Source organism: Ursus arctos, unplaced genomic scaffold (genome assembly GCF_023065955.2).
Source record: "Ursus arctos isolate Adak ecotype North America unplaced genomic scaffold, UrsArc2.0 scaffold_2, whole genome shotgun sequence".
NCBI classification, from domain to species: Eukaryota; Metazoa; Chordata; class Mammalia; order Carnivora; family Ursidae; genus Ursus; species Ursus arctos.
In genome coordinates this window covers 65,022,246-65,039,862 of record NW_026622874.1, presented here as the reverse complement: position 1 = coordinate 65,039,862, position 17,617 = coordinate 65,022,246, and the positions used below count along the sequence as shown (strand labels likewise).

The following is a 17,617-nucleotide window of genomic DNA, read 5'->3' as shown; positions in this document are numbered from 1 at the left end:
CATTTATTCACATTCCCAGCATGTTATAAACCGACAACAGCATGGGCACGACTTAGGGTCCACACCTTCCTCCTCCAGGCAAGGGTGAGGTACTTCCCAGGCATGACCTCCTTCATGGTCATAGCTCTGCCAGGGAGGCATGATTCCCAAATGACAGATGTGGAAACTGAGGCTGATAAATCCAGGCCTCACTGTGCCTCACCGCCTGGGCTCACTCGAATGACACCTTGACTTCCCAAGAGATAACTTGCAATCCAGAGGGGAAATGCAACGGTTTATACATTTGCTCTGTTTTGTCCAAGAGATCAGTCCTGGTGACAGGCAGTCCCCATCCCTCCCCAGGGAGAACTTCATCTTGTGTTTCATCTGCACTTCATCCCCGTTGCCAGTGAGACTCACAAGGCAGGCCCTCCCGCAACGAGATCCCGCTGGCGCCCTTTCTCCACCATCCCCTCCGAGCATCCGCCTTCCCAGTGTCCATCACCCCAGTTTCACATTCCCAGTGCAGTGAGCTCTCTCTCCGTTCTGTGCCTCACACACTTAGTCTTTGGCCTAGAATGTGCTTCTTCCACTCCTTCTGAAGCAACAGTCTTTCAAGATCTGCTGGATGAAGCTATTGCCTCCCAGGGAGGCCTCACCCCACTCTGGGCTGGGGAGTGGGGGGTCTGTAGTTCCTTACTCTGTGCTTCTCCGTGACTGAGCACTCACCCTACCAGAGCACTTTCACCATCCTCCGAGAATGCCTCGTCATTGCACAGAACTCCTGAAGCACCTAGCGTGTGCCGGGGAAGCAGTGAGGCCCTGAGGCTATGCACCCTCTGCGAACAGCCTGGTGGGGAAGAGTGGCCCTGACAGTGATCGCCATGCTGGGAATTACTGGGTTATGGATCTGCCTTGACAGTCTTCTCCCGACAGAGAACAGGTGTTACACATCCTCACGTCCCCCACACAGTGACCTTCAGAGGGCTGGTTAGCTGACTAACAGACCCCTGGGCAGAAAGAACAGGAACGTCCTAAGAAGAAACTGAGAAGATCCACAAACCTACAAAACAGTCCTCAATACTCAATCTCACCACTGGGGGCAATGCTCAGGGAGGCCACCAGAGTTACTGCCCATCCCCCGGACAGGCACCTGAACCGTCAGACCAGACCAGGGGGCGCGTGTGCAGAGCAGCTCCAGATCGCCACAGGAAACCTGTTTACCATGACGCAGGAAGGCGTGAACATACACACCCTACAATTCAGCAATTCCACTTCCAGACCTGGGTACACGTACAAGGGGCTCACCGTTACCTCACTCGTGACAGCTCCCAGCCTGGAAGCATCCCGAGCGCCCAAGAAAAGTAACATGGATGAAGGGTGGCCCATGCCAATGATGGGATATTGGGCAGATGTGAAAGAACTGTAACCACGTGCACCGAGCTGGGGAATGATCGCAACAGGACAGCGACGGACAAAGTCACACACATCATCCTGTCTGGTTCCAGGTGCGTGAGTCCCAAACCAGGCCGAGCTGCAGCAGGCGCTGCATGAAAGCCAGGACGGGCTCCCCTCTGGGAGGAAGGAGGGTGTTCTGACGGGGACGGGATATTCCGGTGCGGGCACCGCTCTAGAGCTTGACGTGGGTGGCGACAAGAGCGACTGGCTGCTTTCCCACGGTTCGCGAAGGGACACGCTTGCGCTTTGTGCACATTTCTGCACGGAGGTGCTACACTTCACAACCTGAAAACGTTCAGAACAACCACAAACCTCCCCACTGTCCTTCCAGCCTGTCTCCCTTTCCAGGTAAGTGACATGTGTCCGGTCTTACCTCGGTGTTCCTGCCTTCCAGCTAAACAACCCCACAGCCTTTGACCCTGTACGAGACTGCTCTGAAAAAGCCTCAGTCACAACAGCTGAGCAGGGGAAGCTGCGCCACTGCCACCCCGGTCCCGTTCAGGCTGACACAGGACGCGGTGCGGAAGCGGAAGGGGACACGAGCTCCCGAGAGGTCGGCGCGTGCCGCGTAACAGCAGCAGCTGCCGTCCTCAGTCCCCCTCAGGGGCCACCACCCCCCTCCGTGACTGCTTCGGCTCCCACACGCCTGTGGGGTGCTGATGTCAATCTCTGTGCTGTTCTACTGTAGGGCTCGACAAGCTGGATGGAGCACTTTTAAAAAATGAACCAAAAGTAACACGTCAATTGAAGAAAATTTCAGAAAATGCAAACTGACCTCAGTCCCCTGCTGTTCATTCACCGCTGCCTACCTTTCCCGTGCTTCCTCTGGGCATAAAGTCACCAAGAACACACAGGTGCTCCCCTCTGGGGGCCCCTGAGTGTCTGCTTGTGAGGTAACCCCAAATGTAAGTCCTCCTGTTTCCGTACCACCTAGGGCTCCTTTCTAGCAACCGCCTAAATGCCTAAATGAGAGTTACCATCTAAAATAAGGCATGCGTGAAACAGCCCCCCCCCCCCCCACTCTCAAAGCTTGCCTTCCACGTAACACGGCCAAGCTCTGGCTCCCTGTGTGCCTCCAGGGGCCTGCACCCCCCAATGGTGGGGAAGGATGCGATATCATCTGGGCTCCCGGGGTGGTTTTAGTCTCCAATCTCTGTTGTCTTTGCTTTTTAACTATAAATGTTAGTCTGGCTTTGAAATGATTAATTTGACTTGTTATGTATAAACTGACTGTGTGCAGGGATGCATATTTACAGCAGTCCTTTTACTCCCTCATTTCCTATAGCCGGGCCTGATGCACATACGGGCTACATTCAAGTGAACCATCTGTGTCCCTTCGGGAAAGCAGACGTCCGCCACTCCTTCAGTATTTGCTCAGAGAGCCACGCGGCAACAGAAAGGCCCTGCCTGTGAGTGTTTGCTACTTAACTTGCGACATGTTATTAAAAAAGTAATAAATTACTAAGTTACTTTTAACTACTAGGGCATCATTTCAGAACAGGACACGCACATAAATAAACTCCTGTTTTGTTTTGTTTGTTTTTTCAAGATTTTATTTATTTACTTGACAGAGACAGAGCACAAGCAGGGGGAAGGGTAGAGAGAGAGGGAGAAGCAGGCTCCCTGCTGAGCAGGGGGCCCTTAGCCAACTGAGCCCCCCAGCTGTCCCAATAAACTCCTGTTCTTGTCCTAACTCCTAGGAAATCCATACTAAGCAATTCACAGAGCTGCGAAGCATGCATGTGCTGCCTGCCTTTTTGGTTGTCGTTTCTCTTCGGTTCTGGGTTTTTGATTTCACGGAAACAGCTACTGCCATAGCAACGGAATCGCAACCTTCTCGGGGTCTTCCCACAGGAGCCCCGCTTGCTCTGATAACCCGTAAGGCTTTCTGCGCACAGACCGGTGACTTGCCCAGTGGTGAGCAGTGCTCTGCACTTGTATTTATGCTGACGGCTGGCGTTCATGACTAGACTGGCTCTTGAAGTTACAGTAAGGTAAGCGATGCCTCAAGTACCGCAGAAGCCCCAGGGGTCGCTAATAGCGCCTCCACTAGCAGCACCTGCCTGTGCCCAAGCAGAATTATCCACAAATGAAAGAAAAGTGGTATTTACCAACTATCTACAGGCGCCAGGCGTTGAGACATCAAGTGTCATCCAACGTGAAAGGTACAGGATTAGTAATAATGTCAAAACCGTGTAAGAATAATGGCTAGCAGGCCTGTGCTAAATTTTCACATGGAAGTTAACTGTCGACACATACTTCGTCTTATAAAACCCCCCAAGATGACCTTCTTGTGACTTTATGCATCAAGCCCTGACACCCTCAGTCTGCCTCCCCTACGCCGGACTGGCCGGGCACATGGCATATGACTGACTTCTAGTTTGGCTCCTGGCCCACATTTGGGCTCCGTGAGTCAGGGTCCAAAGGGGGGGACCTCCCATGCACTCCTGGCCTTTTCGTCTTCCCTAGGACCCAGCCTGCGAGTGGATGGGCTTAGTCCCAGCTTCCTGCAGGACGAATGTCCCCATCTCCATGGTCTGCAGGAGGCAGAGGGACGGGTACAGCCCTGTGCACGGCAGACTTGCCTCTACCCCGCAGCTCTGCACTGTTTCCTGGGTAAGCAGGCTGATGTCACCAACAGCCAATCGCTGGACAGCCGTTTGCCAAACGGCCAATTCCTTGAATGACCAATTTACTAAATAAACGATACGCTGACTTGACTTTTTTCTTTAAGCATTTTTTTTCTTTGTGCAGTTTTTAATTCTGTCTTCATAACAGTCTTAGAAGAAATGTACTCTGTCCTTGTCCCTGTTGCTGTAGACCTGGGGACCAAAGAGGAGACTGGGGACAGCAGAGGGGTGGGGGTTGAGGGGCTCCTGTAGAAATCTCAGTGGACTTTCTGGATGCTGAACTAGTGTCATTTCCAGGTGTCTACAGTGTTATTGCCAAAGGGAATGAAAAAGGCTTTGCTATTCCTAACACACGTCTTTAGAAGCTTTTCCTTCAGTACTGACAGTTTCCCAAACGTCCCCAACCACACTGAGGAGAAGGCGAGTGCAGAGAGGTCTGAAGAGGCCGACCTTGGAGACGGGAGTGACGCCGCCACAAGGTAAGCAATGCGGGCAGCCCCCGGGAACGGGAAGGGCTTCTCCCCGACAGCCCCTGTGGGGAGCCCACCCTCTCACACCGTGACTTCAGCCTGGGGACACGGCTTGCAGATCTCTGGCCTCCAGAACTCTGTTGTTTCGAGCCACCAAATTTGCAGCTCTGGGAAGCGAAGACACCATCCTTGATGGTCAGGGCCAACCAGGGAGCTCCAAGTACAAACGAGCAGAGACCACGCTCTGCAGCCAGGGATCTGTGCGTCAGAGAGGACGCACGCACAGCCCCGTCTCCACCTGTTGGTTAGACCAGACAGTACACCTTTCTCACTACTGTCCGGCAGAATTAGACTCTCTTGTTTCATTCGAAAATATATAACAACAAAGCAACAGCTAATACCATATTTAAAATGGGTCAGGCATTCCCAGTAAAAGGAGAAAATAAGGAGGGCCACCATTACTACTATTACCTTATTTCTTCAATTCCGAGACGCACCCTAACATTTCTGATACTGTCATGTGAATTACAATGTGTGGTACACTTCATATGGTAGTCCTCGAAAGCTATCCTGAATCATTAGCGTGCTCTATGCTAATCAGTCTTAGAGTGAAAGAAATATGGTATTAAACATTTTTTGGAAATTCTAGCATGTAATGGAAAACAGAAATTGGAGATAAACTTAAAAGTAAAGAAAAAACATTATGTGCAGATAATACCAAAACTCTAATTGATCGCAGAATGAAAAACTCTTAGAAACCTGGCAGTCAAGGAACATGGCCGGATATAAGAAAAATATACAAAACACAACTTCCTCCTTATATGTAGCGTAAAAATACTATATTCTTAACAGCAAATAAATTTTAAAAAGGAGGGAGAAACATCTAGAAATAATCTCAAGGAATGTGAACAGCCTACAAGTGGAAAAGTATAAAACCCTGCTGAAGAATATATGTCTTAAACAGAAGGATACACCAACCCTGAACGTGACGGTGGAACAGTTTTTGGGTGCCAGCGAGAGTCAAACTGAATAACAGTTCATTGCAAATTCTAATGAGGTTAGAGCGGTGAGGAGTGGATATCTACGGAATTCATGGCAGCGCTGGTATCACACAAGAATGGAGCTACAGACTGACAGAGCAGAGCCACATGCCCTAAATAGACCTCAGTGTGTGTACGGGTCCGGTGCTCGACAGGAAGCCAAAAGCAGCAGTGAGTGGAAGAAGGGTTGTCAAAACATGGAGCTCAGCCAATTCGTTGGCTTTTCTGGGGGAAAAAATCTATTTACAGTCTTGCCTTACATTAATAAGCTAGCATAAATTACAAATGGATTAAAGGATTATCTGTATTTTAAATAAAAACACTAAAAAACAAAGTCAGTATATATGACTTATTTCACAGCAATGGAAGATATCAGAAAGGAGAAGGACATCTGTTTGCTGCAGATAAGTTTTGTACTTCAAAAAATATGACACTGTTTGAAAATAAGTTTAAAAATATGTTAGTAAAAAAAATGAAAACAGGGAGGGAACCACTGTTACAACACACATGCAAGACAGAGCTCCTGAGTATACGTGTACGTCGGCGACGTAAACAAGGGAGCGCGTACAGACGCGGGGCTCACGCGGGCCGGCGCTGCGCTCTAGCCTGGAATCCCCACAATCACCTACGAGAGACACTACTGCTGTCCCCATGTTGCAGAAGAGGAAACTGAGGCCGACCAAAGCTACAGAGGTCGTTCAAGGTAACAGCCAGCAGGTGCCAGAGCCCGGCTTCAGACTCAGGCGTTCTGGCTCCAGACCAGGTGCTCTTGGCCATGACACGTAGCTGTCCCCATGAAAACTACATTCAATAAAAAGAATCTCACACACTCACAAGTACAAATGCCTGTCAAACACCTGGGAAAATACTCAATCGTACTAATAACTAACGACATGAAAATGTAGTATGATCTATGTCTTCATTCATAAAATTGGTAATAAAAGATGAGATTACTCAGTGCTAGTTGGGGACTCCATGCGTACCTTCACAATCTAATCTTGGATTCTAGGAATCCACCCTGGCCCTATCCAAAATGTTCTCAGATATGATTAGGTCACTGCCATCTCCCTTCTTTAAACCCTTTATGGCTACCCACTCGTCTTTGGATAAAGGCCCAAGGTCCTAACGAGGTCGGAAGTTATGCCCCCACTTCCTGGCCAAGCCTCCTCTAATCAGACTTCACAAAAGTCACCTTCCATTCTGTTTGTCCCACAGCCACAGAGCATCCTTGCAGCTTTGAAAAGCCAAGTCAACCCTGTTTTCTCAAGTCCTGTCCCTACGCGAGGGCAGAAGCCACATAAACTACACTAGCCGTAACCTAGGCAAGCCTTCCTCACGGTCGTTGTCACTAGCTGACCATTCGACTACTCGTAGTGTCTGCATCTCCCGAGCACTGCGAGTCTTACAGCCCTGTGACCCAGCTCCGGGCTCTGGCGATAGAAGCAAGTCAACAACGATCCGTGCAGCAAGTATATACCAACGATGGGAGCAAAGCCGAGGCGGGGGAAGGAGACAGTGAGGAGAGGAGGAGAACAGGCACTTCACTACACTGGCGGTAAGACCAATGACAGGCTCCACTGTTTTATAAGGTGACCTGACGTTGTGCATCAAATGTCTTAAATGTCCATAACCTCAGTTAATAGTTGACAACGATGATCATTAATAATATAATCGTAGGGGCACCTGGGTGGCTCAGTCAGTGGAGGGTCCGAGTCTTGGTCTCAGCTCAGGTTTTGATCTCAGGGTCATGAGTTTGAGCCCTGTGTTGGCTCCACGCTGGGCATGGAGCCTACTTAAAAAATATGTAATCCTATTACTAGTTGTTACTAATAACCATAATAATAAAATCATAAAAATCTACCTTGAGGAAGAGAATCTGAAATCTCGTATGAGAAGTTATGTTTGCTATGGCACTGTTCACAACAGGGAAAAACCTGGAAACAGCTCGAATGTCTACAACTGGAGACATGGTCCTGTAGATTCTGGAACAGTCATGCATTACACAACACATAAAAGTGGTATTGACAGAGTTAATGCCATGGAAAATGTTTAAATCATAATAAGTGAACAGAACACGAAACTGCAGATAGAGAACAATTTCAGCTTTGGGAAACAACATGCCTGAGTGGGAAGTATTGCTCACCACCTGCCCTACAACTAAGCCTTTCTTTCTGAGACAGTCCTGGTTCTGTCCACTTTCCTGAGGCCAGACTCCCTCCCCAGACCCAGAGGGGGGATTGCAATTCCTCTAATAACCTCCTCTTGGCCACTCCGTTTTTCTTGCCAGTGATACAAGTGACAGTTCTGGCCAAGAACACACAACAAGCTGTCCTGGTTTCCTGTAATGAAGGTCCCTTGCGGTGGACAGGCGATGCGCTGAGGTGGCAGACCGGAAGCCTGGCTGGGACACTGCCGAGCGGCTGAATCAACCAAGGCTAGAGCCAACGAGCTTGCGGTGCAGGCGACACGGCACCGTGTGAGACACACCAACACGTGTGGGTGTACAGGGTTACCGGGGATCTTACTCATTTCACAGTTTCCTACAATTTTCAAGTTTTCTATTACAAAGCATCTATCACCCCAAAAATGGAGGGGGTCAGTAAGAATAAAAAGATAAATACAAATGGCGTGAAGCTTGCCCTTAAGAAGCTCAGAGTCTAGTCATGGAAGCAGCCGTGTAAATAAATGATTAAAATATTATGTGGCAACACTATACGACACCACGTCACTTCCCAGCTAACGGTATAGCTAAAATAAACTCGCAATATGTAAACTGAGTCAGGACATGGAGCCAGCGGACTCTCTGACACCGCGGTGGCGACACGAAATGCAGCCGCCACTTCGGAAGCTGCCCGGCAGCTCCTTCCAAGGCTAAGCACGCGACTCGGCTCCTACAGCAAGGGCGCTCCCAGGTCCTCACCGCGGAGAATACACAGAAACGGCCACACAGAGACTGACGGAGAATGTTCCCAGAGCCGGGCTAAGACGGGTGTCTTGGGTGCCTGACGGGTACAGAGTTCCAGATTTGCAAGAGAAGTAGTTCTGGATGTTTCACGATGAGAAGGTAGGTAACGCTACTGCACTGTACGCTTGAAAACGGAAGACAGTAAATTTCACGTTATGTGCTTTGTACCCTCAATAAAAAAGAAGAAAAATATTCACAGAGCTTATTCTTAAAAGCCCTAAACTGTAAACAAACCGAACGTCTGTCACGTGGTGAGTGCGTAGACTGCTGTATATCCACACAGAGGGCAACGCCTGAGCCCAACTTGGAGAAGCCGCACACGCAAGTGCACGTTGCAGAGTCCTGTTTATGTGAGATTTTGGAGCAGCAGGACTAGTCTATGGGGGTGACAGACCTCAGAGCAGTGGTGGCCTCTGGGGACAGGGATGACGAGGAAGGGGCAGGAGGGAACTTTCTGGGGTGATGGAAATGTTTTATTTTCCTGATCTGGATGGTGATTAAATGGTATATATTTGTCATATTTGTCAATATTCGTTGAAATATTTGCTATTATATATAATTGTATCATAATAAAAAAGAGTCTTCAGGAAACAGTGGGATGAGGGAATTGGAAGGGGCTAAACTCATCCTCTTGGCTACACACCAAAAAGCTGCCAGTGGGACAAGAGCGTCTTATGGTAGCTCAGCAGCCACCGATAACGCCACCCACGCAGCGGTTCATGGACATGCTAAGGACACAAAATTAAGAGAGCGTACACACATTCCAACCTCAGGTTCACAGACTCCTAGGCTTTGACCGTCTAGTAAATGCCTTTAAAAAGGAAAAATAGATGATATATACACTCATGTAATATAAAATAAAACATAGACCGACCTTCATCTAATTCAAACTGATTTTATTTAAAACATTACACAATACTTTCATCAAATATTTTGTTAAAATTGGAAATAAAAGTGAATATTAGCTTAAGGTAATAAAAAAGCAAAACATAATACTAGAATACAGAATGAAGAAAAAACATTTTAAAGCTTACAAGCAAAGGAAGAAATCAAAAAGTACAAAATTTGTCTACAGAATAATGAAAAATAGGTTTTGTATGTTTAATGAAAAAGCCAAAAGTAGATGGCAAACAACAAATTAGAAAAATAGTCACAGCAAATAAGTTTTCTGTTTGTTTTTATCATGAGCACATACTCAGGTTTTTTAGGGAATTTGTGTAATTTATAAAAAAAGTAACTTAAATGCAATTAAGTGAATAGACAAATATTAACTGAGAATTTAAAAAATAGAAATAAAAATGGTAAGCATATGCAAAAAGAATTCAAACTTAATCATAACAAAAGATGCAAATTAAAGCCAGACAACGTAGTGAATATTTTCCTTTTTTAGTTAAAATACCCAGTCCTGGGGTGGGCAGGCTGCGACAGGCGCACAGAGCGCTGGGTGCACAGAGCGCTGGGCGTTGGCAGTGGACATGGGGACTCACTTCTCTGGAAGCGCGTCGGGACTACACCTGGTCCTCGGCAGGTGGAGGTGAGTGTGGTCTTAAACACCAGCCCCCCAAGTCTCCACTGCTACCACAACTACTGGTGTGTGTGAAAAGAAGAAACCAAAGGGAGTGGGCGTGGCCTGGACAGGGTTCTCAGAAGGGAAAGCCCAGTCACCTGGGAAGATGGATGTGGTCTGCGGGCCTTCCCTGGGAGAGGCTGAAAGACCAACACCTGAGCAATCCTGTTCTGGTGGGTTCGTGTCCCAGGGAGCAGTGGTGGGTGCAGCAGAAGCACCCTGGCCACGGGACAGGAAAGGGGTGTGGATGGGCATGCAGAGCGGACGTACGGGGAGGTCTACGCAGTGATACTGTGCACACACACGGATATGTACGTGTAATTTCACCTCTTCAGTGGCTACAGCTAAAACCCTCCCCAGGAAGGAGGCACAGAACACAGGCGGTAGCGCCGCCTCTGGAGGGGGAGATGAGCTGCACAGAGGGTCTCACTGCTGGCAGAATTTTCTAATTGGGTTTTTTTTTCCCCCCTAAGATTTTTAAGTCATCTCCACACCCAATGTGGGGCTAGGACTCCTCCTCCCCCCCCCCCCCCCGACCCCGCCACGCCTCTCTGAGATCAAGAGTTATCTGCTCCTCTGACCGAGCCATCCAGCCGGCCCTCTAGTTGAGATATTCCGGCCTTTCTTGAGTGTTTGGTATTTAAAAAGAAAAAAAAAAAGTTTTAAAGTTCACAACCCTTGTTCCCAAAACTCCAGTCGAAGAATGAGTTATTTATAAAAGGCTTAGAACAGTGCCTGGCACATTGTAAGTGCTCAGATAAATGTTTCAAAACTAAACACCCTGAGGCGAAGGACCCAGATTACGGAAAAGCCTTACATACAACCTATCATCGTTCAGAAAGGGTTGAGTGTGGAGGGAAACATTTCACAGGGTGGAATTTCCATGTGGCTTCTCCTTGGGGCCTGACCCTTGGCCTCTGCAGGACCTGGGGAGAGGTTCTGCCTTTCCAGGGTGGGCCCGCAGTCCTGGAGGTTACAGACATTTACTGTATATACTGTGCAGACTGGAGTCCTCATCAACACGATGTCAGCATTTCTCCCTGTGGGCAGATTTTCATTCATTCATTTAATAAACATTTAGTGAGCACACAGTACGTGCAGGCGCTGTCCTCGGTCCTAGAGACACAGCAGTAAATGAAACAAAAATCCTTTCCTCGTTATTTTCACGAAGTTGATGTTCTAACGAGGAGAGATAGGCAATAAACAAACCAATATACAGAAGCTGGTTGTAAGTGCTGGGAAGAGAACTAATGCCGACGCAGGATGGGAGTAACCAAATCTATAACAGGGCTGTGTTCAGGGGTTTACCCATGAACAGGAGAGAAGGGGGCCTGACTCACTGACGGAAGTCAAGGATGGCTTCTGGGAGGAGAAGCATGATCTGAGTCCAGAAGGCAGGCAGTCGGATGCAGCCGCTGCACAGGTGTGGAAGGGTCAGGAGGCTCAGGGTCAGTGCCACAACACAGCACAAACACAGCCACAACTCGACGGACACACAAAATCAAGGGGGCTCGTTCCAGTCGGAAGGCTCTGGAAGGGCCTCAAAGAGTGGGATACGGGTGCGTGTGCGAACACACATGCATACAGTAGTCATTCCATGTGGTTATGGAGGAGCAATTTACTCCTTCCTCCCAGGAGTAGGCCTGTGACACAGACCTGACCACCCATGGCGTCCCTGTCTCCTTGGCCACTACAATTAGTTTATAATGCAGATGAGAACTGTAAAGTCACTGGCTTGGGGCTGCCAGTGCTCAGCTTTTTCAGCATGTCTAGAGAAAGCAGCAGGAGAAAATGAGGCCAGTAAACAAAAAGGAGCAGAGAAAGGCAGGGCCAAGAGAGTTTTCATGACATTCTTTCAGCCTTATGATCCAGCCATACCTGAAACTCATCTTTGGACTTCCTACTTAAATCATCACAGGGGGCTGGGGGGGCTCTTTTTTGCTTCGGTTAGTTTACGGTGGGTTTCTGCCATTCGCAACTGCATTCATATGCCCTTTTTGGGGGGAAAGAACTTCACTGTGTACATAGTGGTGATGGGGTACAGGGGGAAGGGAGGACAGATTGTGAGAGTTTCTCCCATTAAGTCTGATACAGACAGTGAACTAGGTGGCTTTGAGGCATCTGGAAGGTATAGAAGCAGCAACGACAGGTCCTTGGGTGTGTGTGTAAGTTACAGTCTACGTGGACGAGTAATATAAACCTGTGAGTTTATATAATCCATTCTATGGCCCGAAGTCATCTTCAAAGAACTAACACAGAACAGCTGATCAAGGACACCAAGAATATCATCTGTTTAAAACCAGTTTACTATTCCCACATTAATGCACATCAGTCACAGGTCTTTCCCAAATATTTAATGTTGCCACAAACTTGTATTTTGAACTCTTTACCCTATACCAAACAATCACCCAGTGTTCTCCAGAAAACTTAATTCAGGCGGCTGGACCCGTTATGGTCCAATTCTAACAGATGTTAAAGCAAAATAACTGTATCTCGAGAGATCACTACAGATGCCCAAAGCTCAGATCCTCTTGTTCACATATCTGAAAACTCCGACCAGTTGGTCACAGATAATAATATCAATCCGGTCTGAAATACAGCTTCAAATCTTTAAATCCGTGAATAAGAAAGATGCTCATATTACCCCATTACCGTATAAGAACAGCTAACTTAAGGACGCCTTTGTGTATTAAGAAATGGGTCTCATTCTGGCAGAAGTAACAATACCTCAAGATTTTTTCTTCTTTCCACAGGTATTTACCAAATACCTACTGTGTGCCCACGATCCCAGCACTGTGTGCCCATGAGCCTTTCCTTTTTCTCTGGGTGAAAAGGCCAAATCTCGGTTCACATCTGGACAATGCTGGGTAAAATGTAAAATAAAAGATAATTTATCACTGAACAATCTGAAATATTATTCTTTCAGCAAATACTGGCCCTCTGATCTCCGCTTATGCCTCCCTTGCCCCATTACCCCAGGTTCATGCTACTAGGACTCTAGTCACTGAGAAAGAACAACCCTGAGAAGCCTGGGTTCCAGTTCTGCCATTAACTAGTGTCAGGATTTTGGCCGAGACTAATGTTCTGCATCTGAAAAATGGGGATATGCTTACTTACTGCGCTGGGTCGCGGGAGGTATCAAATTAGTGGATGTAATGTGTTCTGTACGGTGTCAGGCACATAGCAAGTACTCAATAAAGAGAAGCTATAATTAAGCGAGGCCTTAATTTCTTTCTAGTTCTAAAATTTTATGAGGTCTTTAGTAGAGAGATTATGGGTTCTGAGATTCCTTCTTCTACTACCCCCCCAAGTCTGCTTCATCACATTTAGCAGAATAGCAAACACCCAAAATAGCAAAAAGCTCCCCCCCTTCTCAGTCAGCAGTACCCAAGGGAAGCCTTCAGCAAGGGAGCAAGTTCAAGTGCCTGGGTGCTGTACCCTTACTAATAATAGCTTGACACTTCAAATTCTGACAATAGCCCTGCCAGGTAGATATAATAACCCTCATTTTGTCGGTAAGACCGAGTAGGAGAAGTTAAATAACTCACTGAATGTAACACAGACGGCCAACAGCAGACCTGACTCCAAAGTTCATGCCCATTTCCACTCTTATTCCTCTGCTTCCCAAACAGCAAGCACGCAACTGTTTGTTTAAATAACGACAAAGATATTTCGGGAGCTCTGAAACGATGGGAACGAGCCTTCTTTGGTAAAGAAAGAAGTTGGCACCATCACTCTCGTTTGCTCGACAAGCTGATGCCCCTGCGTCCTGCGCTCCCCGTGACCTCCCCGGCCTCCCTCCCCGGCAGCAGCGCAGGCCTCTGTGCGCGAGTCTGCTACCAGAGCAGCTCGGCCTCCGGCGTCTCGGCCAAGCGCCTGCTGGGGCTCCCCCGCGCTGCACTGAAGACCCAATGACAGGTATCCCTTTTTGAAGGCAAGTCTCCCAAACTCTGACATCACACTGAACACCTGCGGCAGGCTTACCCTCTAGCGGGGCCCGAGAACCACGCCGAGCAGACGGAGGGCGGAGGACAGGGCGGTGACGCAACTAGGCCTCCTGCAGCAGGGCCAGGCCGAGGCACCGCGCGGTGGCCGCGACCCGCAGCAGGCTGTCCGCGGCGGACGCCCACGCCTTCCCCGCGGGAGGCACGCAGGGGCCGCGCGGGCTGCCCCGGGGCTGCGGTGCGGGAGCAGGCGGTCCCGGCGGGGAGACGCAGGGCGGCGCGGACCCGGACGAGCCCCGGTGCCCCGCGTCCAGCCGCTGTCCGCGCCGAGGGCAGCAGCGCCGGTGGTACCCAGCTGCTGGCCTCCGATGGCACGCGCGCCAGAGCATCCGCGCGCGCACCGGGCGCGCCCGGGCATACACACACACACGCGCGCACGCGCGCACACACGGGGAGCACGCGCCCGGGCGCACGCGCACGCACACTCCCCCCCCCGGGCGCGCTCCCCTGGGCCCCCTCCCCGAAGCCCCCCTCCCTCAGCGGCTTGGGTCGGGAAGGGTGTGCGGAGAAGGAAACAGCCTCCTTACCGGGTGCGGTGATCCTCCGGGCCGCGGCCCGACCCCAGAGGCTGCCACGGCCGCAGACCCTCCCCGCCCGCCCCCACCACGTAGCCGCGCCGCCGCAGCCGCCGGGAATCAATGGCCCGGTCGCCCAGTGGTGACGTCACGGCGCGCCGGGCGTGGGCGGCAGTACCACGTGACCGCCGCCTCTTTTGTCTGCGTAGTGGCTGCTGGGGCTTTGCTGCCGGTTGTTGTTGGGGGCTCGCTGGGGGGCATGTGCTGGGCTGGGGAGGCCGCAGGTGAGCTCCCGGCCGTTGCCGATGTGCTCGGCCGAGCCTGCGCGGTATGAGGGTACCATGGCTGTTTTAGAGAGCCTCAAGGACGCAGGATTCATTGCTAAGACGTGGTCCTTGGATGGCTTGTTCACATTACTGTATTTAAAAGTCACACAATGAGGGGCGCCTAGGGGACTCAGGCGGTTAAGCCCCTGTCTCGGTCTCAGCTCAGGTCTCGATCGATCTCAGGCTCCCGAGTTCAAGCCCCGCCCTGGGCTCCAGCCTGCTTAAAAAAAAAGTCATAGGGTGAACATCCCCTTTAACGGGCCCGCTCAGCCTCCGACCCAAGAACTAAAATACTGCCGATGACTTTCATGACGGGTTACGTGGTCCCCGTCCTCTGCTACTGCCTCCCCCTCCGAAGTTATTTGCATCCTGATTTGTGTTTACACAACTCTTACATTGTTTTAACATATTTTCACATTTGTAGTCATTAAGCAACATACTAGTTTCTGTTGCTTTTTTAACTTCTGTCTAGCATTCTGGACTTATTTCATAAACATGTTACGGAGTTCGTTCAGGCTGCTTGAGAAACCCCAGATTTGGAAACAACAGAAATTTATTTTTCACGTTTTTTTTTTTTTTATTGATTGATTTCAGGGCACGAGTGGGGGGAGGGGCAGAGGGAGAGAATCTTCAACCAGAGGTTCCCGCCCCCACCCCCACCCCCCCACGCCGGAGTGCAGAGTCCCAGGTGGGGCTCATCCCAAGATCCTGAGATCAGGACTTGAGCCGAAACCAAGAGTCTGGTGCCCAACTGACTGAGCCACCTGTGCGCCCCGGTTTCTCAGTTCTGAAGGCTGGAAGCAGGTGGCGGCATGCTCCTCTTCCTGGTGGCAGACTTCTGGTATGGCGAGGCCTAGGGACCTCCGTGGGGGCTCCTTCTTAGGCAGCCAGTCCCACTCATGAATGCTGCCACTTCCTAATACTATCTCATTGGGCACTAGGGTTTCAACAGACGGATCCTGGGGGCATAGACATTGACCTAAGATTCATTGCATTTCTTTCATTTTCACTGCTACATATTAGTCCATCATGTGAGTGTCTCATTATTCATCCATTCTCCGGCTGCTGAACATTTATGCAATTTCTCGTTTTTTGCTATTTCCAACAGTGCTGTTATGAGCATGGCCTTTGTTCTGTACGAACATTTCTCTTGGGTGTATTCACCTGGGAGTACAATTGATGGGACTGGGTGTGTCAGTGTTTAACTTTTTTAGGACGGTGTCATCTTTAGTCAAAGTGGTTACATCAGTTTACACTTCTACTGGCATCCATATCTTCCCTAATGCTTCAGACTTCTCGATCAGGGGCAATGAAATGAGAGTTAAATGGCATCTCATCCCAGACTTCTTGACTGTCCCTGAGGTTAAGCCTTTCATTGTTGGCCATGCTGCTTTACTGTGAAATGTCAGAGTCTGGGGCTGGAGGGATTTCAGGGTGGGTGAAGGACAAAGATGTGACCACGAGGTGGCAGTAACACACACACAGACTTTCTCTGGGCGGGCTTTGACAGATCGGTATGTGGGAAGTCCCTCCCAGAACCAGACAACGCAGAGACTCTGGGGCATCTAGAAGGAGACGAGGGCGAGGAAATCCCCAGGGATAGATGACCTTGCTCTGCAGCCCAGCAGGAAGTCTCTGGGTCAGAAAGCTCCCGAAGGGCAGCAGCAGTTTGGGGTCTTCATAACCACGGGGTTTATCTAATCTGTGACTAGCAGGTGTCCCTCGCAGTTTCCTGAAGGATGCAAAACAGGCAGGTGGCTGTAAATGGCTAAAAGCCTGCTTGTTGGGGCTGTGTTCAAAACAACTGGATGTGTACACATTTGAGTCTGGTACTAACTGGCAGGTGTTGAGCTTATAGGCCCCAATCTGTTGCATAGAAAAAGAAACTAGGGGGGCGCCTGGGTGGCACAGCGGTTAAGCGTCTGCCTTCGGCTCAGGGTGTGATCCTGGCGTTATGGGATCGAGCCCCACATCAGGCTCCTCCGCTATGAGCCTGTTTCTTCCTCTCCCACTCCCCCTGCTTGTGTTGCCTCTCTCGCTGGCTGTCTCTATCTCTGTCGAATAAATAAAGAAAATCTTAAAAAAAAAAAAAAAAAGAAAGAAACTAGGGGCCAATACACAGAGGCCATCCTTGGCTCTCTTTTATAATACCCAGTTCATGTCTTTTGCTCATTTTTTTTAGTGGATTGTACTGAACACAGCTTCTTTGTTAGTTGTATGTGTTGCAAGTTTCTTCTCTCATATGTGGCTGGTCTTTTCACTTCCTATTTTGATAAATACATGTTCTTAACTTCGAGTTTATAAATATTTATTCTGTTTTTTTTCCATCCTAATGTATATTAACTTACTCTTCTAAAAATATTTAGTTTTGCTTTTGACATTTGAATTCTTATGCTCTCTGGAATTTAGTGTATGGTTTTACTTTTTACATACAAACGACCCCCCCAAGTTTTTTGCTTTTTGTTTTTTGTTTGTTTGTTTTGTTTTTTTACTAGGCCCACTTTTCCCAACTGACTGTCATGCCAACTTGGACATATATTAACGTTCCATTTATGTATGGCTGTATTTCTGAACTGCCTATTCTGTTCTACTGGACAATTTGTCTATCTTAGTGCCCACACCACACTGTTTAATTACCGTGGCTATATAAAAAGTCTTGATTA

General features: G+C 49.0%; 2 protein-coding genes and 1 long non-coding RNA gene across 7 annotated transcripts in view; 1 reads left to right on the top strand and 2 right to left on the bottom strand.

Annotated features, from left to right (window-relative positions):
• The window catches only part of ADAR (adenosine deaminase RNA specific), a 38,192-nt gene extending 23,462 nt beyond the window's left edge, over positions 1-14,730 (bottom strand). For all 4 annotated transcript variants that reach the window (XM_044379054.3, XM_057314895.1, XM_048225402.2 and 1 more), the window contains exon 1: positions 14,641-14,730. The gene's annotated coding sequence lies outside the window, so the exon portion shown is untranslated. The remainder of the gene's footprint in view (positions 1-14,640) is intronic.
• LOC130544205 (uncharacterized) lies at positions 390-9,062 on the top strand. 2 transcript variants are annotated; one of them, XR_008960306.1, is made up of 8 exons: positions 390-1,487; positions 2,126-2,342; positions 2,723-2,846; positions 3,292-3,431; positions 3,907-4,053; positions 4,365-4,546; positions 6,793-7,132; positions 7,865-9,062. It is a non-coding gene; the product is annotated as an uncharacterized LOC130544205 (long non-coding RNA). The 2 variants fall into 2 exon arrangements; XR_008960305.1 differs by having other exon boundaries at positions 1,151-1,487; positions 3,292-4,053.
• LOC130544234 (zinc finger protein ZFPM1-like) lies at positions 9,424-14,971 on the bottom strand. The gene is made up of 5 exons (XM_057315109.1): positions 14,807-14,971; positions 14,094-14,596; positions 13,658-13,790; positions 12,882-12,972; positions 9,424-11,149 (listed from the first exon to the last, which is right to left on the bottom strand). Exons 1-5 carry the CDS (start codon positions 14,969-14,971, stop codon positions 10,944-10,946), a joined length of 1,098 nt encoding a protein of 365 aa, XP_057171092.1. The 3' UTR covers positions 9,424-10,943.
• Positions 14,972-17,617: the final 2,646 nt, after the last annotated feature.